Source organism: Akebia trifoliata, chromosome 9 (genome assembly GCF_017979445.1).
Source record: "Akebia trifoliata isolate Shusen 1 chromosome 9, ASM1797944v1, whole genome shotgun sequence".
NCBI classification, from domain to species: Eukaryota; Viridiplantae; Streptophyta; class Magnoliopsida; order Ranunculales; family Lardizabalaceae; genus Akebia; species Akebia trifoliata.
In genome coordinates this window covers 169,619-195,166 of record NC_141383.1, presented here as the reverse complement: position 1 = coordinate 195,166, position 25,548 = coordinate 169,619, and the positions used below count along the sequence as shown (strand labels likewise).

The 25,548-nt window shown below is 39.1% G+C and overlaps 7 protein-coding genes across 10 annotated transcripts; 6 read left to right on the top strand and 1 right to left on the bottom strand.

The window, feature by feature from the left end:
- Positions 1–773: 773 nt before the first annotated feature.
- Positions 774–10,788, top strand: LOC147393939 (uncharacterized protein At4g15970-like). Of its 4 annotated transcripts, none has more exons than XM_086453752.1 (5): positions 774–1,023; positions 2,297–2,662; positions 4,513–4,994; positions 5,136–5,236; positions 6,739–8,289. In XM_086453752.1, exons 1-4 carry the CDS (start codon positions 805–807, stop codon positions 5,200–5,202), a joined length of 1,134 nt encoding a protein of 377 aa, XP_086309878.1. In that variant the 5' UTR covers positions 774–804; the 3' UTR covers positions 5,203–5,236; positions 6,739–8,289. The 4 variants fall into 4 exon arrangements, with proteins under 4 accessions (XP_086309878.1, XP_086309877.1, XP_086309875.1 ...); XM_086453751.1 differs by lacking the exon at positions 6,739–8,289 and adding an exon at positions 10,698–10,788 and having other exon boundaries at positions 792–1,023; XM_086453749.1 differs by lacking the exon at positions 6,739–8,289 and adding an exon at positions 9,819–9,956 and having other exon boundaries at positions 792–1,023.
- On the bottom strand, positions 8,276–10,440 carry MMD1 (RING/FYVE/PHD zinc finger superfamily protein). The gene is made up of 3 exons (XM_086454509.1): positions 10,152–10,440; positions 9,816–10,059; positions 8,276–9,722 (listed from the first exon to the last, which is right to left on the bottom strand). The coding sequence occupies exons 1-3, from the start codon at positions 10,438–10,440 to the stop codon at positions 8,276–8,278; spliced, it is 1,980 nt and encodes a 659-aa protein (XP_086310635.1).
- Positions 10,789–14,029: 3,241 nt separating the features above from the next.
- On the top strand, positions 14,030–15,450 carry LOC147393938 (uncharacterized). The gene is made up of 2 exons (XM_086454508.1): positions 14,030–14,121; positions 14,232–15,450. The coding sequence occupies exons 1-2, from the start codon at positions 14,030–14,032 to the stop codon at positions 15,448–15,450; spliced, it is 1,311 nt and encodes a 436-aa protein (XP_086310634.1).
- Positions 15,451–15,462: 12 nt separating this feature from the next.
- Positions 15,463–16,167, top strand: LOC147393937 (uncharacterized). The gene has a single exon (XM_086454507.1). It carries the CDS (start codon positions 15,463–15,465, stop codon positions 16,165–16,167), a length of 705 nt encoding a protein of 234 aa, XP_086310633.1.
- Positions 16,168–17,361: 1,194 nt separating this feature from the next.
- Positions 17,362–17,970, top strand: LOC147393936 (uncharacterized). The gene has a single exon (XM_086454506.1). It carries the CDS (start codon positions 17,362–17,364, stop codon positions 17,968–17,970), a length of 609 nt encoding a protein of 202 aa, XP_086310632.1.
- Positions 17,971–18,003: 33 nt separating this feature from the next.
- On the top strand, positions 18,004–18,450 carry LOC147393935 (uncharacterized). The gene has a single exon (XM_086454505.1). The coding sequence runs from the start codon at positions 18,004–18,006 to the stop codon at positions 18,448–18,450; it is 447 nt and encodes a 148-aa protein (XP_086310631.1).
- A 431-nt stretch (positions 18,451–18,881) lies between these two features.
- Positions 18,882–19,283, top strand: LOC147393934 (uncharacterized). Its single transcript, XM_086454503.1, has one exon. It carries the CDS (start codon positions 18,882–18,884, stop codon positions 19,281–19,283), a length of 402 nt encoding a protein of 133 aa, XP_086310629.1.
- Positions 19,284–25,548: the final 6,265 nt, after the last annotated feature.

Here is a 25,548-nt window from a genome sequence, read left to right as displayed (position 1 = left end):
AGAATATTGAAAAATAGAATAACATGAATCTCTCTTCAACATTTGAAATTTATCTTTAGATATTTGATTGATCAAAATTGAAACATCTCTTTTTTTTAACTCTAGGGGATGTAAAAAATTAAAAACTATATCTCGTAACCCTACCTCTTTTCTTCTTATAATTCAAAACAAAAATAATAAAAAGAAAGAAATGATAATAAGAACAAAAATTACTTAATAGACATTGTGATATAGACACCTTTCTAAATGCATCCCAAGTTATGTATAAAAAGAAAAAAGGAAGCCTGAGTTTGGGTCGACAATTTAACAATCCAATTAGTAAAATCTTTATTCTTAATACCCTTCTCAGTATAATAAAATGTCAGAATTGATATTTCAAATTATTGAGATCAACCATTCAAATTATCGATCATTGAGATTAAAGCATTGAGATGGACAATTGTAAAAAAGTGGATGTAAAATTATTTTTTCTTGATGATTTATGTTTAAACGTTTTTGATCAATGATCTTATAATTGAAGCAAAAGTTGATCTTGATGATTTGAATAGTCGATCTCATCAATTGAAAGAGGAGAGAGGGGGCATTAAGAAAGAAAAAAACAGTTTACTAATAAAATGGATCTTCAATTATTACTGCAGAAAAATTAAGGGGAGTTAAGAAAGAAAGAAATCCCTCCTGAGTCCCAATGATGAGAGTTCATTAAGTAAATTATTTATTTAAAGTATATAATTACCTCAGAAACTATTTAGCTGTAAGTATGATACGTGGCCCTACAATCAATTCTGTCGAGTTTTGAGAGAGGGGATGGTGAACCGAAGACGAATATTGACAGTGATGTTGATCTGTAAAGGGATTGCTGATGGAATAAGACCTGAATCAGGGGGTTTTATACGGCGGATTATGACATACACGGTGTTGTGCTCGGCCGTGGTATTACCGTGTCTGGTAATGTACAAGGCCGCATATCCGTTGCAGCTTCTCTTTCACTCCTCACGCAGTCTTGTCGATTCTTCTTCGCTGATAGTGAGTCCTTATTTATATTTTTTTAAAATAAAATATTTTGATTAAAAACCCAAACTCCACTGTTGGGAAGGGGTAATGGGGTTTGCTTTTCCCCTGTTTCCTCTCTCAAGCTACCGAGTTGTGCAAAATCGGGCGCATGTTAGCGTAATCAGGCGCAAATTAACAAATTGAGAGTAGAGTAGAGTAGATGATGGAAATGGAATAGACATTCATTCAAAATGAGAGTATTAGATTAGGTTTTACGATGTCAGTCATGTCGGATAGATGAAGATTACCAACCAAGTCTAAGTCACATTGTGTAGATAATACACTTAGCCATTACTAAATGTGGTCAGTCAGTACAGTCTAAGATTCCCTATATAGATAGGTTAGGTAAATTTCCAATTATAATTTTGGGCAATCTTTGATCCCCCAATTGGGTAGCAAGGTCCAGCATGATCCCAACCTTCGACTCTAGCCTGGCCTCCGGTTAGTATCAAGTTCTGCCTGAATGATTTTCTTCACTGCTCTATTACTTTTTGAGTGACAGTTTGTGTGCCAATCATGTCGACTTATTTTGTTAATTTAAGATTTATCTAAAGGTGGTGAGTGTGTTGAGTATGGCAGCCAAGTTCAGAATAGTACTTGCTTCGATAGGCTATCCCTATCTCCTCTGATAGAGAGGATACTTTGGGTGTGGAACAAGACCGGGGTGGAAAAATTATTCTATGCCATGCTCATGCATTCCCAACCTTTTTTCCTTATCAGTCCTATGCATTTGGGGTTCAAAATTTCTGTGTAGAGGCCTTTTTTGTTTGGTCTGATGTTTTAGATAGTATTTTAACAGTGGGTCTGATGCAGGACCGTGAATGTTACCCTAGGATGATGAATCTGGAATCAGACTTAATTAATATAAAATATGTAAACATAAATCATGAGACCATACACTCAAATATATGCAAGAGAATAAAACAAAATAAAAATAATCCCATAGTGATAGCAATTCAAGTATGAACAATAGGTTCCAATGAAAGACAAGTCTTCCTCTAGCCTATGGTTTTTGTTGGGATTTATGGCTGATTGTTGTAATGGTCAGCTGGGATGCCTGTATTGTTTTTTAATTTCTCCTTGTAGTCTTCTTAGTTTAGGGTAGGTTCTGTTGTATTCCTTGGTCTTTGTTAATGAAATTCTATCTACTTGTTAGAAAAATAAGGAATAGGCATTTACTAAGAAAGCTGCAGCATTGAATAACCCATTATATTTTTCTTGTCATATTAAAATATCAGTTTTGTAGGATTGCAGGGAATTTAGGCTGGAAAGAGTTTTGAAGGCGGCTGCCATGGAGGACAGAACTGTTATCCTAACTACTTTGAATGAAGCATGGGCTGCTCCAGATTCAGTTATTGATCTCTTTCTTGAGAGCTTCCGAATTGGAGATCACACCCAGAGGCTTTTGAACCATTTAGTAATTATTGCTTTGGACCATAATGCATATGTTCGTTGCCTCGCTGTACACACCTATTGCTTCGCTCTTGCTACTGATGGTGTCAATTTCTCCAAGGAGGCGTATTTCATGACCCCTGATTACTTGAAGATGATGTGGAGAAGGATTGATTTCTTATCGTCTGTTCTTGATATGGGATACAACTTCATTTTCACGGTAACACCTCATTTTGTGACTGTTATTTTATGTCTTTTGAATGGTTTCTCTAATAATTGGTAGCAGGTATCACTATGGATTTCTCTTTCTACTTCTTTCACAATGCTGCTTCGGTATTGTGGATACATAACTAATGGTCATCGTCAAAGTCAACTTGTTTTTTATTATTATTTTAAAATCTAGTTTGATTTTGCTGAGTTGGTGGATGTCTCTCTCGTAAAATTTGCTCAGTGTACTTTGTTATTAATTTTTGAAGTGTGGACGTGAAACTTGGAGCATGTCCTAATAAATTCAACTAGGTTAACTTCTAAGTTGGTTAATGGTTTTTGAACAATTAAATTATTGGGTTCATGGTTTTCTTCGTCCTTTGTGTTATGTATGTCCTGGATTCTAAATTGACAGAGTGATAGAGGTAACTATAATAATAAATTTGCTATTAAAAACTTAAAAAATTTAGCCATCAAAGTATTGTGGATGTTTGTATCATCCATTTTGGTCAAATTTTACACTATTGAAGATGTAACTTGCAAGCGAAGATGAAGCACAAATTTTTTGCATTAATCTGTAGTTTTGTAAATGTATGGAGATGACAATAGAGTAGAGTGGATTATAATTCTTGGGTGGAACCTGCAAATGGTGAAGTCGCATTGAAGTGCCAACTTAGCTAAGTTGGTAAGACTTGTGGAGTGTTGTTCCCATGTCATAGGTTCAACCCCCTTGATTCCAACTTCATTTGCTAACCACTAATCCCATACCTATCCAAAAATAAATAAAAAATAGTGAAGTCGCATCCCCCTGCATCCCCTCCAAGTGTATTCTGCTTCATTTGTAAGCTGTTTTTAGTATGCATTGATGTATAAGCATTCCAATTTTTATTGTTTATTTTTTAAAATTTGCTATGTCTAACCCTTTCCATACCCATGTGTTTAATTACTTCATATGTTGTCCAACTCACTTTACCTAATGAATCTTTAAATTATTCAAATTTTATTTTCATCTGTTATTTATGAATAAGTGTATATGATTTAATGTATCATGGCTTACCTAATTACATTTTCTTTAAGTTGTGTACTTAACGTGGACTAGCGTATTCAAAACTGTTGATCAACATATGAAATAAAACTCCTAAGTTCAAGGAGTTCCTTAATTTTCTTTCATGATAGTCCTATTAACTAATATTTTGAAGCCTTCAGGAACAACAGTGATTAACTAGTAACAATCTTACCTTTTTCAAAAACCCTAGGGTACCTATGTCAGACAAGACATAACATTAGAGTGATACCTATTTAAAAACCCCCTTAGGTTTCTTTTGTGATAGTCCTAATGCCTAGTAGTTTGAAGCCTTAATAAACAACAGTGTTTCTCTGGTAACAATCTTACCTTGACGTTTCAAAACCCCTGGTGTACCAATGTCAGACAGGAAATGACATTGGAGTAGTATTGGTGTCAGATATGGCCACATCCTGCCTGAATTTTTATATTAAGATAGTATTAGAAAAACCGACCCAATTTTTTGGACATGGCTTTGACAGAAATGTACACAGGAACATGATTCATTGGGCCCACGCCAAATTTTCGGGATACCACTTTGATGATAATGATTAAAAACTTGAATGAAGAAAATAAAAGTATTCTTGTGTTATAGAAATAAAATGATATTAGCCATACAATCCAAGTTCCCTAAGATGGGGTGGGGGGGGAGAGACAAGTAAGTTCAACACTTAGAATCAACCACACCCAATACTTGTGTTCGTTTCTGAGTAATGTAGGCTGGTTATCAACCTTGTAGAAACCCTTTCTACAATGATAATTTCACATTTCAATGTATTTTTCCTTGGTTTTGCCTTCAGGATGCTGATATCATGTGGTTCCGAGATCCATTTCCACGCTTTTATCTGAATGCCGATTTCCAGATAGCATGCGATCACTTTTTGGGAAGTTCTTATGATATACAAAACAGACCTAATGGAGGATTTACCTATGTAAAATCCAATAACCGGACAATAGAGTTCTACAAGTTTTGGTACTCTTCGAGAGAGATCCATCCTGGATATCATGACCAGGATGTGCTTAATATGATCAAATATGATCCATTCATCACAGAGATTGGATTGAAAATGAGATTCTTGAATACTGCTTACTTTGGTGGATTTTGTGAGCCGAGCAAAGATTTAAACCAAGTTTGTACCATGCATGCAAATTGTTGTTATGGTCTGGATAGCAAGCTTCACGATCTAAGAATTATGCTCGAGGACTGGAGAAAATTTATGTCTTCTCCTCCAAACGTGAAGAGATCATGGGATTCATTTTGGCGGGTGCCGCAGAATTGCAGGTAAGATGGTTAGAATATTTCTGTCGATATTGCATGTGAGCCTTCATTTTATGTTTAATATAGAATGATTTACTGTACATTTGTTCATTGTTGTTTATCACTTGTTTATGATTTTTTTGCTTGATGACAATTTCATTCCAGTCTTGAATCCCTCCATCATTACAACTCAACCACAGAGAATGTACCACTAAGAAGGACAATAGATTGAAAACATCGGATGCAGAAAAGCTAATTTGTTAAAGGTAGAAGTTTTTCTTTTTCCCTGGATATTTAATGAATGCTTATCAAATGGTGATTTATCTTCTACAAATGACTGTAGGTCTTATAGGAGGCCACAAAGATAAAACTCAATTATTTTAGTCTATACTGTCATTGTACTGAAAAACACCTATACCTAATGTAACATTCTAAAATATGAAGTAAATGAGAATTGTACTAGGATCATCTGGCAGCAAACCTCGCATACCCTGTCCCGCTGTCTGAAGAAATTTGATTTCTTTTGCATTTTCTTTGTTGATACTCCTATAAGTTGAAATACAAATAAATATTTTTATGGTTTAATGTACTTGTTTGGATCAACTGCTTGGCATCAGCATGTCCAACACATTGGATTGGTTTCTTGTACCTTCACATGTATGTCATTATTCAAGTTATGTAGGATGCAAACTTATTTGGTTCACTGTTCTTGACACCAATTAGGTAATACCATCAAGATCAAATATATCACTTGATCGAGTTTGACTAAGAATTTTCATGTTTTCATGATGGTTGGTAATTGTTCCACTTGTGATACTTTTCATTGGGCTAGGATTATCAGCATATGTGGATATTTTTGGGTATCCTTCATGAGATCATCCTTGTCCAAAATCAGCCTTTGGTTCATCTCCATGGGGTCCATTTGGAGATGAATCAAGGGCTGATTTTTTGGAGAGGACATTCTTATCACCGTAGAAATCATTCTCACCAAGATCAGATCATTGCAACATTTCTAGCATACTTAAAGAATGGATTACAAGTTGAAATAATACTGGGACACATTTCACCTCTAAGTCCACTATTCATGGTTAGAAGTTTCAAAATGGGCCGAGTTCTAGTGAAGATCTCCATTGTGAGATCATCTTTTACCAAAAACAGGCCTTGGGACTTGGACCCGTGTATGTTTATATTGTTAAATAGTGTAATATGACTAAATTTTCAAAATAAATAAAAAATAAATGAAATTTAGGGCCTATTCATTTTATTTTATTAATTACAATACCTTTACAAAATCATCAATTGTTATGTATATATTGTTGAACTTCTCAAACAATATATATTGCTAATGCTGACTTTGTTGAACAATATATGTATAAACAAAATTTTGAATTCAGATCTGAATATATGTATATATTTTGAAGCTAAATATTTCAACGTGGTGTTCATTGAATCCAAAGATGCCAGCAGTGTTAGTCCCCTCTCTTTTATGAACCTACAGCCCCAAAGCTTGACCTTATAAGTGAACCCCAGCTATTCCACTGAGACAGTTATCGGGTGGTTTTTGGGTGTTGGTTTGCCTCAGGGTTAGACTCCCCAAATTGTCTTGTGTCATTTGGTAATATTTAATGACCAACACATTGAAGGTATTTGTGAGTCTTTAATAAAAGCTGCTGTGGGAGTAAGAGTTATATCTGTTTTGGTGTCAACCATGCCGAAGACCACACTTAAGGTTTAGCTTAAATATCTAATTTGCATTTCAACAATGCAGGTGTAAAATGTAGATCCATGAAGTTTTGGACTAGAGACCAAATTCCTGCATTAACTGCATTGGTGATGTTTTGAGTCACTGTTTCAAGAACTTGGGCTAAAGACAAAGATGTAAAAAGAAAACATGCGAATCAATCTATTTTTCTGAGAGTTTAGGTGCAATGAGGACAATCGCAAAGAAGGATTTCCTCTCACCCAGCTGCTTTTCTTGGATGTCTTCTGGTTAATGAGAAAAATTATTTACGTATAACACTATACATGATGGTACTATTGACCATATGTGGCACTCCAGATATCAATCCAGCCCTGTTCAGTTGGTGGCCATGGCATGAACGTTGTCGTGTCCATATTCGTACTGTTCCTGATCCTCACCCTCCCATTGATATAATGTATTCATTTATTTGATAATAAAGTTTATTTAATTACTTTGAGTGAAATCCATGTCATCTGCTTTGCTTTGCTTTGCTAGTATCTTCTGGTTTATCAGGAATGGGAGAAGCATAGAACTTCTTTCTTTGGACAGGGCCATTTCCTCAGTGTTCTGTTTTGTCTCCTTGGCTATGAAACTTTGAGGCCACTATACTAACCAGATATTAAATTGGGAATTCAGGAGCCCTAAAGATCTACTATTTTAACAAAGGCCTATTTTGAAAAAGAAAAAAAAAATGTGTTTCTTATAAAAATATCTTTTTTTTATTATTATAGATATTTCTAAATTTAGTAACTCTCTATATTAGGAAGAAGATTACCATGTAAAAATATACCCTTTTTGAAATCCTAGTAAATTTAGTAAAACAACTAAAACAGGTCCCTGCCCAATGAGTAAGAAAAACAAACTACCTCTCAAGGAAAGATTGAGAGTTGAAAAAGAAATATAATTTGGCATATAGGTCCGTTTGACCTAGACTAGAGAAGAAGGCAGTAACTATTTCTAAATCTCTAATTCTCCAACTCTGAAGTATTCTTGTTATATGTATACCAAGTACTTTTTACTCTACCCACTTTTGAGAATCAATCTTCTACACCTTATCCCAACTACAAAGAAGCATGACTACTATTTTTCCATATCATGACCCATGCCTTTCGTAGAGCATATTTTTCCTTGAACACTTTTGGAGCTAGCCCTAGGCTTGCACCAAAGCTCTCTTCATTGGGGATGATGCTACTTCCCTTCATAGCACATTTAACATATCTAAATACTGGCTTTTTTCTTCAATTCTTAATCACAACTATGAGAGTCTTAATAGAATTAGGAGGACTCCTCTATTTGTAGGGAAATGTATGGAAAGGGTAGCTCATTTCTAATAAATGTGAGGATCAAATCCCAAGGTATAGATTGAATTTAGTAGTTGACAAAAAAAAAAGAGTTGAAGGAATTTTCTTTATTAGTTTCCATTTTCTGTGTGAAACATATGAAAGAATATTAGCTTCAAAAGAAAAAAAAACAAAATGAAAAACAGCTACCTAAGAACCTCATTCTTTGGCTCCTCACTGTTACAACTGATACCCACTGCACATACTAGCACACTGCCCCACCATCACCACAAAGACGACTCCATGTCCATGTTCATGTTCATGTTCATGTCATATTCCCCCAATGATGGCATGAGCGAAGAACTGCACCTGCAGCAAAGGAACAACGGCGGCACAGACTCACTGTCATCAATGCCGCTGCACCTTGTGTGCTGCCACACCTCGCAGAGGTCGCACGACACCATCCTCTCCCCGTCATCATCCTTTGCACCACAACTACATTCCACTATCCAATTGTCAACCCCGCCTTCATAACTCAATTTGCCTTTTTGTGGCTCCACTCCACTCCCCCTTACCCAAACATCTGCACCAGACTCAATCCTCCCAAATAGAACCTCCCCGTCTTCCACCATTTCACCTACTCCTTCCACCTCCCTCACTATTAATTCTTCCATTGCACAATACGTATCCCTCAAAGCACATTCCGCGGCTATCTTCAGATCACCAACAGTCGCGTAGGGTGGGACAATCACAAGCTCACCTGGGGGCGATGCTTGACTCAACCGCCCTGTACCCAACTCATCTGAACTCACTATCAATCTGCACATGAACCTTAGTAATTCGTCATCTTCATCCCTAAATGGCCACTCCTTCACCAAGTGTTTGCTGTCGAAAACCACCTTAATCGCCAGTCCCACCAAATCTGATTCAGGGTAGCCCTGTAGAATTTCCAGATACAAATACTTGATATCGCGGTACACATCCAACTCCAATGGGTCAGTAGTCGGCTCAGTGATTGTTTCTGGTTCAATGACTGTGCTAGTAATACTGTTAATCTCATGGATTGTGAACTCTAACACTCTTGTTGATGGATTAAGGGCACGACGAACGACATAGTTGCCCACGATGTAGTTGTTGATGGATTTAATCACGAAGTCTAACAAACCTGTATCGCCAATGTGAAGCCTGGCTGCATCACGCACCTCCTGCCTAGACATCCCAGCTCGGTTTTCTTTTAATGCATTAACGATCACCTCTGCGGCGTACTCTAGTCTCCTAGCAGGCCATCTACTAGCCATTTCAGTAATGAAAGATGCAAACTTTCTGTATTCCATTGATTTTTCCTTCACTGGTGATGCGCATTGCTTAATTGCCTTTGTTGGGGGTCTTAGTGTTTTTCGTTGAGAAGGAGTTTGGGTTTTGAGTCTGAGCATGAATCGGATTAGGTCTCCGATTGTGATCAATTTCACTTCACTCACTTCTCTGTACATACAAACAATCTGCTTAACATGTTTGTCTTGTCCGGTGTGAACAAAATCTTGGACGACCTTGTCAATCTCGAGTGATTGGAGGATCCGAATTGCTGCTTCATAGTTGTGATCAGTCACTCCAAAGCTCCCATGGTAGAACTTGTATCCCCATCTCCCAAACCAGGGGTGACCATATGCGACCCCATAGAGAAGTCTCAAATCCATCGATCTCTTCTTCGAAAAGTCCTCCACAGTAATTTTCCTACAAAAGAGGGGAAAAAAATTATTAAAATTAAAACCAGACATGGTGGAACAATGTTGTTATTCTAATTCTCTGAGAATTAAATTTTCTTACCAGGTTCGAAGAGTGGTACATATCCGATCCCAAAGATCCATGATCTCACTCCCACGCAGATACTTGGATCCTCCTTCGCGCCCATTTATACAGAGAAGATGCCCGAACCCATTACAGTGAATCAATCCGTGCAAGAGATGGTTATGAAGATCGAGAACATTTCCATCCAAGGGCTTTTTCCAATCGTAATCTACAGGAATTATTATATGATACCTTCGTTTTGACACGAAATGGTGACTCCAACCTAAGAAAGAATTGAAATTAAGATTGAATTACATAAACCCAAATCGAATTTTAATAATATATATATATATATATATATATAAAATACATTACCAATGCATCTACAGTGATCGCAGAAAGGGAGGGAAGAGTGCTTGACAGTTTCTTCAATGGTGTAGAGTGGAATAACAACGCCATTGTTCTTCTGGTTAAGTAGAAGAGTACACCAAGTGGGCATCCCTAAGATGTTGTAATCTTCAATCTCTCCGCATTCTTGAAGGAAGGAACGTATGTTATCGCGAAAAGGTCCAGAGAGAGAGATTGGGCATCCTGGATCAGCGAAGGTGTGAAGACTGTAAAGCTTTGGGCTTCGTTTTCTATTCTTGCAACCTTGGATCGCCATTAATATATTTACAAGAGAAGCTTAATTGTGTTTGCTTTCTTGCTGAAATCTTTCTTTCTTTCTCATACTGAAACAAACAAACAGAAATCCAAGTTTGTTGGAGACTTCAAACATAATTGGTTACGGACTCTGATTTTCTTCTTCTATTTGGCTATTGCCCGCTCAATTTCGAATACGATTTATTTACATAAATACCCCCGTTGTGTTAACAGAATTATAGAGTTGATTTTGGTGGCAGCTGGACATTTTTATTGCAGTGACAAGTGTCGATTCCATGATGGACAAGTGGGGGGGCTGAACTGAACTCAACTACAAAGTTACAGTTACAGATTCAGTTGGAAAATATAGTTTGGAGGTAAATCGGTCTGATTCTGGATTCGGTCCGGTTTCAAACACCTAACCCAAGATCAAACCTTTAATTATCGAGATTATAAACGAGATTATAATAATGTCGACCGCACACAATCTAACCCAACCTTATTTGGACATTTAGAAATAAACTATAATCATGTCACGTTAAAGGGTTATGCTTGTCAATTTGAAAATTACACAACCCAACTTGTCTATTTAATGGATACACTAAGTTTTGATCTAAGATTTTGCCATGATAATTATTATTGTGTCAAGTCATGCTGGGGTGACACAAGATTTACTGTGATTCTCACAATTTTGACGTGGACATGCATACATAATCGTAAATGGTTTTTACTCGTATCGCAAGGAAACACATCTATGGTTATGTGCACATCCCATGTCAGACTTGTGAGAATCATAGTAAATACCCTATGTCATTCCAGCATTTTCCTATTGTGTCAGGTCCTTTCCGGAGAAATAATAGATCTTGACGGTCTAAACATAAAATCCAGTTGTTAACAATTACTTTTGAGTTAAATATTATTAAGATATGCATAAAATCCCAATGATTGGATATCATCACCATTGGTATGTGTGTAATTTCTTGAGTTAATGAACCTAGTATATAAGCCCTATGATGTTGACACATGCCACATGTGGATCATATTTCCTAAGTTAAGGAACCTAGTTTGTGAGCCTTAGGATGTTGACACATGTCACTTGCGGATACATGGAAATTTAACCTAAAGTAAGACAGTGTTTGTTTGTGCTATTTTTCAATGCTTATCACTGAAAATTTTTTTTTAGCACTTTTTGTCAAAATAACACGTTTGTTTAATCTATATTTTCAACTTTTATTGCTGAAAATAAGTGTAAAAAATTCAACACTATTTTGATGTTGAAAAAAAGTGTCGAAGCGGTAAGTACTTCGTTTTTTTCAACACAGACAAGTATGCCTTTCATTTTTTCGACATGGACAAGTATGCCCTTATACTTAAAAGGATATTACTTCTTATATCCCATGGATAAGTATATGAGCACCCCACAAATTAATAAACCCACACCATAGCTAAATTATTTTGTCTTATATGAGTTAAAAGTTTTGGAATGAGTTGATTTTTTGTGAGGATGATCTCCTCATTAGTATTTAAGCACCTCGCAAATTAATAACCTACACCATGGCTAAATTATTTTGTCTTATATGGGTCAAAAGTTTTGAAATGAGTTGATTTTTGTTAAGGATGGTCTCTACAATGAGGAGATCATCCTCACCAAAAATCAGCTCATTTCAAAACTTCTAACCCTATCAAAATAAATTCAAGTACCGTAAATCGTTACTTTTATTTTTTTTTTTGGAAATCATTTTTGACGTGGTTAGAAGTTTCAAAATTGGTTAATTTTTGGTAAGGATGATCTCTAGACCATGTAAATCATCCTTACTAAAAATTTGCTCATTCCTAAAACTTTAACCCATATAAGACAACAAAAAATTGGCTATGATGTGGGTTACCCTTATTAATTCATAGGGTACTTTTATAATTATACATCATTCATTTCTATCGAAAATTATTCATCCAAAATTAAATTCTTTTAATGTTGATTTCAAATTTTGGTGATTTATATGACATTATTATTTTAATTTGAAATTTGTGGGCTTTTAGAAATAAAAATTATTATTTATAAATTGAAAATTTGAGTATTTTTATTATTTAATAATGTATTATATTTTAATTTATAAGAAATAATATATTTTATTGTGTTTGACAAGAAAAAGGCATTTGAAACATGCAAACAATGTATATTATGATTGTAAGGATAAAAAAGATAATTTATCAATTTCAGTAATTAACAAACATGATTCAGCATCTAAACAAACAACTTTTTCAGTACTTAAATTTAACACTTATAAGTTTCAATGCTTAATGCTATTCAGTACTTATTTTTTTCCATTTAACAAATAACACCTAAGTCTACTAAGCTGTGAGTTCTAGGGATAATGGCTTAGAGCTAGGTATAAGGACAGGGGAGAGTAGATACTCTTGAACGGTGTGTCAGAGTATGTTGCCTTAGATCCAGATTTTTAAGGATTTGAGTTTTGTATATTTTTAATTGTTAGAATGAACATAGGATTGTTTAATTAAGATAATGATGGATTAGAAAACATCTAAAAGGGGGATGTACACAAATTTAATATACTGAAATTATGCTAAAATCGTTATATGGATTAACTTGGGCGTCAGCGGCTTTGTGGTGTAAGCACACCCAAGAGATATTGGAGGAGTAAGGAAGCATCATTATGTGGATTAACTAAGTGTATTTTGAAGTTGACCTGGACTAATTAAGAATTATGAATTGATCAAAACGAGTAGACTTGAATTTAATTCTCAAATAGTGTGAGCATCAAATCAACTTGGCAAATCCTAAATTTAGGAGTCGTGATTCTTTATGCGACTCGAAAACAATACGAGGTAAATGGGTTTGAGTTGAGCTTAATCGCATTCGACATCATAAATGTGTTGGTTTGTCTAACCCAAATAACTCAGCTTCCCTAGAAGACGGGATCTTCAAACAACTCCCCATAATCAATTGTTGGACGTGGTGCTTTTGCTATTGAAATATCTGTAAATGATGTGGTTGCTGTGGGGGAAATTCTTGAATTTGGACACGTGGCATGATGTTAAGCTCGAAAGTATAAATCCGAGACTCGGATGGCCTGAGATGTAGGCCTAGTTAATTAGATTCTTCGGGAGCGAGGACGTCTAGCTCGGACTGATTCACCAATTGTATAGGTGGCACGAAATAACGACAGTATAGGTCGGAGAGACGGTCCTGACAGATGTGCCATTGATTGACAGTGCTAACAACCCACATCATCTCAGACCAGCCCTAGTCATCCCAGAGGCGGCAGAGCAGTTACAACGACTCCTGCAGCTGACATGTCAGGGAGTGAGCTAACTGCCCTTAGTCATTTCGAAGGGTGGCACAGAAAACGATCAAGTGGCATGCCTCTAAAAGGAAGACAACGAAGGGAAACAAGGGGGGGTTTTTTTTTCGATTTCTTCTTCTCTAAAAAAACTAAATTACACTGATCAATTTGTCTTGTCTAACTTGATCGTCGGAGTGGGCTGATTTGCAGGTCCGCCCGAGTTAGGAGAGAAGAAAAGTGTAGAGCCATTTCTTGCATCTACAATTTGGCGCCGTCCGTGGGAAACGTACAAGGAGAAAAACGACCAAGATGGGAATGGCTAGAGGCGAAAATCGTGGAGAGCCATCGAATCCGCTACCAGCAGACTCACCTCCAAACGCGCAAGACCCAATGCTTGCAATGTACACCTTACTCACGGAGATGAGAGAGTAAATGAACAGGGGGTTGGAGAGACAAAATGATGAGATAATGAATGTAAGGAGGGAAAATGAGGAACTCAGGCAAATGCTAGGTGGCGTGTGGAAACCGAAGAAGGCCCAAGTGTAGAGCGAAGTAGTAATCATGTTGTTCGAACAACACGGACAGAGGCAGACTGGACCGAAGACTCAGCAGCAGTCAAAATGCAGCAAGGAAGCTCCGAAGTTAAGGAAACAATGACGAGGAAGGAAGTGGAGGAAATGCTCAGGAGGAGGGATGAGGAATTCGCGCGAGGGAAGGATCTCGCACAAAAGGTACGGAACGCGATTCGGGAACTCAAAGGGACACCATTCTCGTCGATGATAATGAATTCAGAACCACCCAGATCGTTCCACATGCCGAAGTTTGAAACCTATGACGGAACACGAGATCCTATGGACCATATTCTGCATTACAGAAGTCAGATGGTGTTGTACCAGAACGATGATCCATTACTCTGCAAGTTATTTCCATCAACCTTGAGGCTCGGGGCTATGATGTGGTTCCAGGCTTTACAAGCTGGGTCCATTACAAACTTTTTCGAGCTAGAGGAAACGTTTGTTGGGCAGTTCGTGCACTTGCGAAGGAAGAAGGTCAGGGTTAACACTCTATTTAACCTTCGACAAGAGCCCGAGGAGAGTATCGGGTCATTCGTAACTCGTTTTCGAACAAAGGCCCTGGATGTAGAAGGCATGGATGAGGCAATAGCTTGCGCGGCGTATATCGCTGCAGTCATCCCGGGTACACGGTTGCATGAGTCTTTGATCAAGTCTGACCCCACTCGTTTAGAAGATTTGTATGCAAAAGTGGAAAAGTACATCCTCGTGGAAGAATCCGTGAAAGGTAGGAGACGAAGCACTCAGACAGTGGCCAACAGCGAAGGAGGAATGGATGCTACAAAGGTACCGGCTCACCTCGGAGGGGAAGGAAGCAAGAAAAGGCGGAGAGATTCGAACGAACAGTCATGGTGGAAAAGAGGCCGGGTGTATACCCCGCTCAATGAAAAACTATCTATGATACTGAGGCACATAAAAGGGGAACCCGATTTCATTCAACCACCACGGGGGTATAAGGGGAAACCCGGAAAACCATACTGCGAGTACCATGAGGCTGAGGACCACCCTATTGAGGATTGTTACAGGCTGCGCCATATCATCCAAGATATGATCGAAGCAGGGAAGCTCAAAGGTTATGTCTCGGCGGGAAGAGGAAGAAGAGGGGAAATTGCCGAGAGAGCCGAACGAAAGCCCGAACAAAGAAAGCCTACTAAATGAGGGCGTCGAGAGATGGAAGAACGCAGGATAGTTCATACCATCACAGGGGTGTTGGGGGCCGAAGTGTCATCTAGGCAGGTGATTCGGGAAAGAGTAAAAAAGATCCGACATATGGTTGGGGTTAACAGTGTGGCATCAGGAGTACGGGTATCAGGAACGACGAACAACGGAGCGGATTCCCGGGCAATTGTGTTCATAGAAGATGACCTGAGGGGAATGGAAAGGCCCTATCAGGACGCACTAGTGATCGCACTCCCAGTGGGAAATGTCGAGCTCCGCAGGATACTGGTGGATTCGAGGAGCGCAGTGGATATTCTTTTCTTAAGCGCAACGAAGAGGATAGGGGTTTCAGGGAGTTTGGAACCAACACCGACCCTTGTTTATGGGTTCAATGGTGCTCTGAGCAATTCAGTGGGAGAAATCGCATTCCCGATTACGGCAGGGTCAAAAGTAGTAATGACAAGATTCGTGGTAATAGAAGCGGACTCGACTTATAACGCGATCCTGGGGCGGAGGTGGATACACGAGATGAAAGCAGTCCCGTCAACCTATCATCAAGTTATTTGTTTCCCGAGTAAGGAAGGAATAATGGAGATCAGGGGTGACCAGGAGATGGCGCAAAGGTGTTTTCACTTGACCTTGAAACAAGGACGAGGCCCCGAGGCCATTCCTCAGAAGAAGAGAAAGGCGCCACCAACTGGGAGTAAAGCATCATAGCAATTACAGAAGCAGCCACAATGAGAGCAGCGGGTAACAATTGAGGAAGTCGAAGCCGTGGATCTCGGCGATGACGGAGGTCAGCTAGTTAGTATTGGCACCACAATGTTGCAGGAGGAGAAGGCAGCATTGCTCCAACTTCTGAGGGCAAACAAAGACGTGTTTGCATGGTCATTGGAGGATATGCCCGGAATTGACCCCTTGGTGGCGTGCTATAGACTAAATATTGATGAAAGCTTCCAACCTGTTAGACAGAAGCCGAGGAAGCTGTCTCCGCGCTTCAGGCAGGGAGTAAATGAGGAAATCGAGAAGCTTTTAAAGGCTGGGTTTATCAGGGAAGTAGATTACCCAGAGTGGATAGCGAATATAGTGGCAGTACCGAAGAAGGACGGGAGGGTTAGAGTGTGCATCGACTTTACGAACCTAAACAAGGCATATCCAAAGGATAGCTTCCCGCTGCCGAGGATCGATAGGTTGGTCGACGCTACTGCCGGGCATGAGAGAATGTCATTTATGGACGGTTATTCGGGGTATAACCAAATCCCCCTAGCAGTGGAGGATCAGGAACGAACATCATTCATCACCGAGCATAGGCTGTTCTGTTTCAAGGTCATGCCATTCGGCTTGAGAAATGCCTGGGCCACTTACCAGAGACTCGTGACAAAGATGTTCGAAGGATTAATCGGGAAGACCGTAGAGGTATATATCGACGATTTACTGGTAAAAAGCAAGAAAGTAGGAGATCATCTGACAGACCTCAAGCAAACTTTTAACCGACTGAGGAATTTTCAAATGAAGCTGAATCCGAAGAAGTGTGTTTTCGCGGCCTTTTCTAGGAAATTCCTCGGTCACATTATCACCAGGAGAGGCATTGAGGCCAACCCAGACCAGATCCGGGCGTTGGTTGAAATGCTGAGCCCCACTAACCAAAAGCAGGCGCAGAAATTGGCAAGGAGAATAGCTGCGCTAAACAGGTTTATCTCCAGGGTATCCGATCGATGCCGTCCACTCTTCAAGTTGTTGCAAAAAGAAAAGAACTTCACATGGGGTGTGGAGTGCGAGGCAGCGTTCAGCGACCTAAAGAAGTACTTGGGGCAGCCACCAATCCTTAGCTCTCCAGAAGAATGAGAGGAGTTGGGAATTTACCTGGCAACAAGTTCGTTGTCGGTAAGCTCAGTTCTCTTTAAAGTTGATATGGGACGGGAGTACCCTATCTACTATGTCAGCAAAACGTTGGGCCCATCAGAGATGAGGTACACCAGGACGGAGAAGGCGGGATTGTCGCTTGTTTACTCAGCACACAAGCTTAGGCCTTACTTCCTCTCACACCGTGTCCTAGTTGTGACGGACAGCCCATTGAAAGAGATGATGCACGGATCTGAAAAATCAAGGAGGATGGCGAGATGGGCTGTAATTCTCGGTGAATATGACTTACAGTTCGAGTCACAAACGGCATTAAAAGGACAGGTATTGGCAGACTTCCTCGCTGATTTCCCGGTTGAAGATCCGAACTGGGAAGAGTTGGAGAACGAAGACGAAGGGGCAGAAGAAGTGGAGTTGTGGGACAAGCAGGCAGGCTGGAGGATTTTCGTCGATGGGTCATCAAATTACTCAGGCTCGGGGGTAGGAATAGTACTTGTAACACCGAGCAACGACAGGCTGGAAAAGATAATCAAGCTTGGGTATGGGGCATCGAATAATGAAGCTGAGTACGAGGCAGTCATCCACGGGCTAAGAATGGCAAGCAAGTTAAAAATCGATCGGATAAAGTTATATGCCGATTCCCAACTTATAGCAAACTAGTGCAATGGGAAATTCGAAGCCAAGGACGAACGCATGGCGAAATATCTAATCTCAGTAAAGCAGGAGATTAGGAAGTTCGACCAAGTGAAGATATGCCAGATACCGAGGGATGAGAATAGGCATGCAGATTCGTTGGCTTACATTGCCTCAATGCTAGGGGAAACGGAAGGACGGACTTTACCGGTGGAATACGTGCCTAAAGCAAGCATCGAACACGAGGAAAGGGAATGCGCACAGGTTGGAACCTCGGGATGGATAGAAGAGTTCACGCAGTATCTACAGTCAAAGGTTCTGCCAGCAGACAAGGGGGAAGCCAGAAAATTGTTTCGGCAGGTCGGTAAATATACCCTCGTTGGAGAGGAGCTATATAGGATGTCCTTCGGGGGACCACTACTCAAATGCCTTACCAAGGAAGAATCAGAGCTCATAATAGCGAAAATTCACGAGGGAATCTACGGCAACCATTCGGGAGGACGGTAGCTCGTCAATAAGGTGATCAACCAGGGCTACTTTTGGCCCAGGATGCAGGAAGATTGTAAGAAGTACGTAAGGGCCTGCGATCAATGCCAAAAACATTCCCCTATACATCTGCAGCCGGCCAGCGAACTCCATCCTATGAAGTCGCCCTGGCCGTTCTCAATATGGGGGATGGACATCGTTGGACCTCTACCTCGGGAAAAGGGGGTAAGCTCTTCATCCTTGTTGCCATAGATTATTTTACTAAGTGGGTGGAAGCTGTTCTCCTCACACGGATTAGGGAAGAAGAAGTTATCAAATTCACTTGAGAGCACATCATAACGCGCTTTGGAATCCCTTATGCGCTGATCTCCGATAACGGAACGCAGTTCAAGGGTAACCGCGTGCAATCATACTTCAAGGAATACGGAATCCGATCATTATAGTCATCACCAATGTACCCACAAGGAAATGGCCAAGCTGAAGCATCCAACAAGACAATCCTCGGGAACTTGAAGAAGAAGTTGGCGAAACATAAGGGAAGATGGGTAGATGAGCTACACAGCGTCCTATGGGCATACCAGACTACGGTAAGAAGGGCAACATGTTTTACCCCGTTCGCACTAGCCTACGGAACGGAAGCCGTTATCCCAATCGAAATACAGATTCCTACTACGAGGACGCAAGTGGCCGAGACGGAGTTCAACGATGAAATGGTGGCTTGGAATTTGGATTGGTTGGATGAGACGCGAGAAAGGGTCATAGAGAGATTGGCACGATACCAACAGGTGTTGAAGAGGTCTTATGACCGGAAGGTCCGTCGCAGGAAGTTCAAAGTCAGCGATATGGTGTTATGAAAGGTATTTTCCAATACTAAGGAAGTCAATAGTGGAAGCTCGGCTATAACTGGGAAAGACCCTACATCGTGCGCAATGTCTGGGAAACAGGCGCGTACTACTTGGAGACATCGGCAGGGGATGTAATTCAATCACCATGGAATGTATTCAATTTGAAGAAATACTATCAATAAACAGTACTCTTTGCATCTATGCCTAATTGCTCGAGCAAAAGCCTTGGCCCATTCACAAGAGCCAAGCCCAACTGAGGAGTTGGTCTAAGGACAAAGCCTCGGCCCCCTAACAGGAGCCGAGCCCGACTGAGGAGTCGGTTCGGAGTTAAAGCCTTGGCCCCTTCACAAGAGCCAAGCCCAACTGAGGAGTTGGTCTAAGGACAAAGCCTCGGCCCCCTAACAGGAGTCGAGCCGACTGAGGAGTCGGTTCGGAGTTAAAGCCTTGACCCCTTCACAGGAGCCAAGCCCAACTGAGGAGTTGGTCTAAGGACAAAGCCTCGGCCCCCTAATAGAAGCCGAGCCCGACTGAGGAGTCGGTTCAGAACAAAAGCCTTGGCCCCTTCACAGGAGCCAAGCCCAACTGAGGAGTTGGTCTAAGGACAAAGCCTCGACCCCTTAACAAGGAGCCGAGCCCAACTGAGGAGTTGGTTCGGAGTCAAAGCCTTGGCCTTTTCACGAGAACCAAGCTCAACTGAGGAATTGGAAGAATTAACCGAATAAAATAAAGGAAAAGAGAGAGAGCAGAAGGCACGAATATTGCAAAAAATACTTTCATTAATACAAAAAGATTTACATGGATAATTGTAAGCAGCGTAATACAACTGCTGTACTACAAGGAAAAATTAAAAAAAGGGGGAAAAAAAAGAAGGGAAAAGGGAAGAATCAGGCATCAACGCCGGCATTGTTTTCGGCATCACCGGGTAAGCATTCCTCGGCTGGCGTATCCTCAGCTTGCGGAATAAGCTCGAGAGTAATGTCAGCAGTCGGTGAAAGCGCCCTCGATCCGCGGGGTGCGCGGATCCGCTTTTGACCCTTGAGGTTTGGGAGTCGCCACCTAGTTATTGTGGTCTAGGAACCAAACTGACTCTAAAATGGATAAAAAGAACTAATCTACTATAGAATCTGAATCCGGGGATCATGTTACGGGGTTGGAAGGTGTTAGGCACCAACCCCGCCCGGCCAATGCCGGTCTCTACTTATCCCAAATAGATCTACATTGCTAATGATAAACCTAGATTAAAAAAAATAAAAAATAAAAAATTTACCTTTGATCTGCAAAAGTATTATTCCCTCAGATCTTGTTAGAATGGCTCCTTGTACCGTATTCCTTACTTCATTCTATCTCCGGATCTGATTCCTGATCTCCGAGGTAAGGTATCTCCTTCTTGGATCTGAGTGCTTCGAATTTGTTGTGGATTTTTGGGATGTTTTTGAAAGGTTTTTGGGTGTTTTTTAGGTTAAAATCAGAGTAGGGGTGTTAGGGAAGGAGTTGGGGCTCCAAAATTAGGGTTTTGGAGGGGTTGTGGAGGCTTCTTCACCTACTTTTTCTAGGGTTTTTTCTTTGATACGAAAATAGGGTGTGGAGGCTCCTATTTATAAAGTTTTTAGAAGCATTAGGGTTTGATTAGGGTTTCTTTTAAGGTTTCAATTAGGGTTTTGACTTAGTCTTTAGGGTTTTAGGGTTTTGACTTTAGTCTTATGAGATTGACTTGATTAGGGTTTTGATTTAGGGTTTTGACCTTGGTCTTATGAGATTGACTTGACTAGATTAGGGTTTTGATTTGGGGTTTTGACCTTAGTCTTATGAGATTGACTCGATTAGTTTAGATTAGGGTTTTGATTTAGGGTTTTGACTTTAGTCTTATGAGATTGACTTTAATACTTGACTCTAGTCTTGCTTAATTGACTTTAATTTTGACTTTAGTCTTATTTGATTGACTTTAATATCTTGACTTTAGTCTTTCTTGATTGATTTTAAATTTTTGGAGAACCCCTTTCTATTATATCTTTAATTCTTTGGACCCCCAAATGGAGGGGTCCTTAAAGAAATATCCCACGAACCCTCAACAATTTTGCCTAAGAGTCCAATTAATCGATTTTTTAGGTTCAACTTTTTAAATTAATTTCATTAATGTTTCACTTTAATTATTTAATGTTTTATTTATTAATTTCGAATTTTTTAATTATGAAAACTGTGAAATTACCGTTTTACCCCCGGAGAGGACTTTTCACGTTTCAAGTCGGTTTTTAATGTTCTAGGATGTTTTAGAATCAGTTTTTCGTAAGGAATTCAATGAGAATGTTGGTTTGTGTCATTTATGAAAATTTTTATGTGAAATTATTGTGAACTTTATGAGGGGCATTTTCGTAATTTTGTCAAATTCTGTTAAAATTGGTGAAATGATTTATTTGGTTCCGATTTATTATTTTATGTGTTCGAGAGAGTTTTCCTAAGCGTAACGTAGGCTCTAGGGTTGTTTTGAGGTTAGGGGTATTTTGGTAATTAATAATCATTTTTAGTGATTTTTATCGTGAAGCTTCTTTTGGTTTGCAAGATGATGATTTCTATGTTTCTGGGGTCGTATTTTCCTAGAGTAGCGTGGTTTCTAAGTTTTGTCAGTTCGAGATACCTCATCCGGATTTCTGAAACATATCTGGTAACAAAATAAAGCATTGGAATAGACATCCATCATTGGGAACCTTTGCGATCGGGTTGACGACTTGATTAATCAGGCGGATGCAAAAATGGGGGTGTCTACAGATGCCCCTCTTTGGCAGAGGGTTGAAGCAAACTAGATAGCAAATCTATCTTGGTAGATAGTGCGATATCCGAATGCCAAAGCTAGTGATAGTTCATTTTGCAGCGCCTGATTTAACAATTCGTCGGGGTATTCGGATCATTGAGCGTAAAACTCTCCCCGAACTAGAAAAATGTCAGGTCCTTGAGCGCGAGCTCTCACTGGCAGTGTCAGATCCTTGAATTTTTAAAAAAAAATTCTCCTTGACTGATATAACAAATGTGCAAGTGTGTGCACTATGTGAAATTGAGTAAAATCTGAGTAAAACAAAACTCGAGAAAATTTGAATGATATTTGAGATAAATCTGAGCAAAAGTTGGGAGAAAGTTAAATGTCCTACTCTACCTACTCTATGTGAAAGAGTAATGAATTTATATATATATTTTTTTTGAGAGTCCTACTCTACCTGCCCAGGGTGAAAGAGTAATGAACTAATTTTTTTGGGAAGTTCTACTCTACCTACTCGGAGTGAAAGAGTAATGAACTAAGCTTTTTAGAAGTCCTACTCTACCTGCCCAGGGTGAAAGAATAATGAACTAATATTTTTTGGGAAGTTCTACTCTACCTACTCGGAGTGAAAGAGTAATGAACTAATTTTTTAGGAGTCCTACTCTACCTGCCCAGGGTGAAAGAGTAATGAACTATATTTTTTTTTTTGGAAAGTTCTACTCTACCTACTCGGAGTGAAAGAGTAATGAACTAAATTTTTTTTTTTGGGAAGTTCTACTCTACCTACCCGGAGTGAAAGAGTAATGAACAATTTTTTTTTGTTTTTTTTTTTTTTTGGAAGTTCTATTCTACCTACTCGGAGTGAAAGAATAATGAACTAAAATTTTTAGAAGTCCTACTCTACCTGCCCAGGGTGAAAGAGTAATAAACTAATTTTTTTGGGAAGTTCTACTCTACCTACTCGGAGTGAAAGAATAATGAACTAATTTTTTAGGAGTCCTACTCTACCTGCCCAAGGTGAAAGAGTAATGAACTATATTTTTTTTTTTGAAAAGTTCTACTCTACCTACTCGGAGTGAAAGAGTAATGAACTAAATTTTTTTTTTTTTTTTGAGAAGTTCTACTCTACCTACCCGGAGTGAAAGAGTAATGAACTATTTTTTTTTTTGGAAGTTCTACTCTACCTACTCAGAGTGAAAGAGTAATGAACTAAGCTTTTTAGAAGTCCTACTCTACCTGCCCAGGGTGAAAGAGTAATGAACTAATTTTTTTGAAAAGTTCTACTCTACCTACTCGGAGTGAAAGAGTAATGAACTAATTTTTTAGGAGTCCTACTCTACCTGCCCAGGGTGAAAGAGTAATGAACTAATTTTTTTTTGGGAACGAACAAGAGATTAACCTCGCATTTGAATTTTTTTTTTTAATAAAAAGTTGGATTTTATGAAAGTCCGGTAAACATTTTAACTCTCTTTGAATCTGAGGAGTTTTCAAAATTGCTATCAAGAGGGTAACCTTTAATTCAAAGTTAACCTTATCATTTGGGGTTGAAATTGACCAGGCATCAGAAAAAAAATGCCCCTAGTTTGACAATGAACATTGCACTGGGGATAATTGAATATAATTTGAAAATAAATGCCCCTAGTGTAAGGGGGGAAACTGTACTCTTTAGAAAAAAGAAGTGCCCTTGTTATGAAAATTTGAAATCCTTGATTATCGCAAACGCAATAAAGGTTTAACATTTAATTTTGACTTTTTATATTGAAGATTTTGAGTCAGGCTCAAAAAAAAATTGGAACAAAATATTTCTTTCTGAAATTCATCATAGAATTCGTTCTTTCTCCCCGTCGGTTCACTTAGGGATATGAAACTCTTCAGATCAATCATAAACGAGATACTTGTACTCACTGAGTCTATATTTGGTTCAAACTGGGTATTGAAACTTGATCATTCGAACTTCTGATGTTTTGGCTCGGACTGTCTTTTTAGCTTCTCAACTCAACGGAGATTTTCTTTTATTTTTCTTTGTTGCTCTAACTTTTGCCTAGATCGCCTTTTCAGGTTTTCAATCTAGCGAGCTTGCTCTAGCTTTTGCCTAGATCGCCTTTTCAGGTTTTCAATCTAGCGAGCTCTTCTCTTTTTTTCTTTGCTCTGATTGTTGTCAAAGTTGTCCTTTCAGATTTTCAACCTTGCGAGCTTGCCTTAATTTTTGCCTAAGTCGCCCTTTTCGGATTTTCAACTTAGCAGGCTTCATCATTTTTTATCTTTTTTTTCTCCTTTGAACTTCTGGAGTTGCTGTCTGATCATGCTTTGCTATCTTCCTTGACTTCTCGTACGGTACATAGGAGGACTTTTATAGGTAGGCTTGGGACTAGGCATAAAATGAAAGGGATTTTGAGGCTCAAAAACCCAAATGCCCCTTGTGTAGCATTTCATTTAAACTTTTTCTTGAATTTTCTTTCCCATTCTTTTGAATTTTTTCTTTTTAAATTTTTTTTCATCGGGGAATCTATTTTTTTTATTTTGGTGTGGTCGGGCCTGAAGTAACTTCTCAGGTTGCCTACGTACCCCAAATTTTTGGGATCAGACCAAAACGTAGTTCGAATTTTTCCCTCCCCTAGGTTAGGTGATCAGGCTAAGAAATAAAAGACACAATTTTCTCTTTTTGAACAGGCTGCAAAGGGGTTGAGAAAGGAGATAAAGAATTAGGTAATAGGAAAATTGATTCGGCCAAAAATGGCCTCCTTAAATGTAGTATCGTTTGATTTGGTCAAGGTTGGTTGATTCTGGTAACTCAATTCCATCATGATCTTGAAGCCTGACAGCTTTTCCTGGTAGTATCTCCTTGATGATGTACGGACCTCCCCAATTTGGTTTGAACTTCCCTCTAGGGTCAAAGATAAGTGCCCGATTCTCTTTTAGTACTAATCCCCGACTTGTAAATGACGAACCTTGATCTTTTTATCTTTGATAAGCTTGCACGTGATATAGGGCTTTAACTCATTTTCTTCGATCAAGTTTATTTCTTCATACTGTTGACAAACCCAATCTGTTTCTAACAAATGATTTTTCAACAAGACCTTGAGAGACAAAATTTCCATTTCAACTAGCAAGACTGCTTCCATGCCATACACTAAGGAGTAGGGAGTAGCTCCACTAGAGGATCGAATTGAAGTTCGATATGTCCATAGCGTGAATGATAATTTTTCTGACCAATCTCGATGTGATTGACACATTTTCCTGATGATAGTCTTGAGACTCTTACTAATTGCTTCAATCGTTCCATTGATCTGAGGACGGTAGGGGGATGATTTGTGCTTCCGGATCTTCAACTTTAAACATAGAGTAATGATTTATACTTTGAAGTACGACCCATTACCAGAGATCAGTTCAAAAGGTACCCCTATATCGATTGATAATATGTGATTTGAAACTCAAGATGTAGTAAGGATAGTGCTGATACATTTGATTCCATCAATATAAATGAGTATCTATTCCATGTTGAACAACACCCAAACTTGTACCTAA

Excerpts from the sequence above, each read along its gene's own strand:
- LOC147393936 (XM_086454506.1), top strand. The coding sequence starts at position 17,362 with ATGGGACGGGAGTACCCTATCTACTATGTCAGCAAAACGTTGGGCCCA.
- LOC147393938 (XM_086454508.1), top strand. The coding sequence starts at position 14,030 with ATGGGAATGGCTAGAGGCGAAAATCGTGGAGAGCCATCGAATCCGCTA. Across the intron at positions 14,122-14,231 it reads CAAGACCCAATGCTTGCAAT|GTGGCGTGTGGAAACCGAAG; the intron begins GTACACCTTACT and ends GGCAAATGCTAG.
- LOC147393935 (XM_086454505.1), top strand. The coding sequence starts at position 18,004 with ATGGCGAAATATCTAATCTCAGTAAAGCAGGAGATTAGGAAGTTCGAC.
- LOC147393937 (XM_086454507.1), top strand. The coding sequence starts at position 15,463 with ATGGAAGAACGCAGGATAGTTCATACCATCACAGGGGTGTTGGGGGCC.
- MMD1 (XM_086454509.1), bottom strand. The coding sequence starts at position 10,440 with ATGGCGATCCAAGGTTGCAAGAATAGAAAACGAAGCCCAAAGCTTTAC. Across the intron at positions 10,060-10,151 it reads CGATCACTGTAGATGCATTG|GTTGGAGTCACCATTTCGTG; the intron begins GTAATGTATTTT and ends ATTCTTTCTTAG. Across the intron at positions 9,723-9,815 it reads TGTACCACTCTTCGAACCTG|GAAAATTACTGTGGAGGACT; the intron begins GTAAGAAAATTT and ends CCTCTTTTGTAG.
- LOC147393934 (XM_086454503.1), top strand. The coding sequence starts at position 18,882 with ATGTACCCACAAGGAAATGGCCAAGCTGAAGCATCCAACAAGACAATC.
- LOC147393939 (XM_086453751.1), top strand. The coding sequence starts at position 805 with ATGGTGAACCGAAGACGAATATTGACAGTGATGTTGATCTGTAAAGGG. Across the intron at positions 1,024-2,296 it reads TCGATTCTTCTTCGCTGATA|GATTGCAGGGAATTTAGGCT; the intron begins GTGAGTCCTTAT and ends TCAGTTTTGTAG. Across the intron at positions 2,663-4,512 it reads GATACAACTTCATTTTCACG|GATGCTGATATCATGTGGTT; the intron begins GTAACACCTCAT and ends TTTTGCCTTCAG.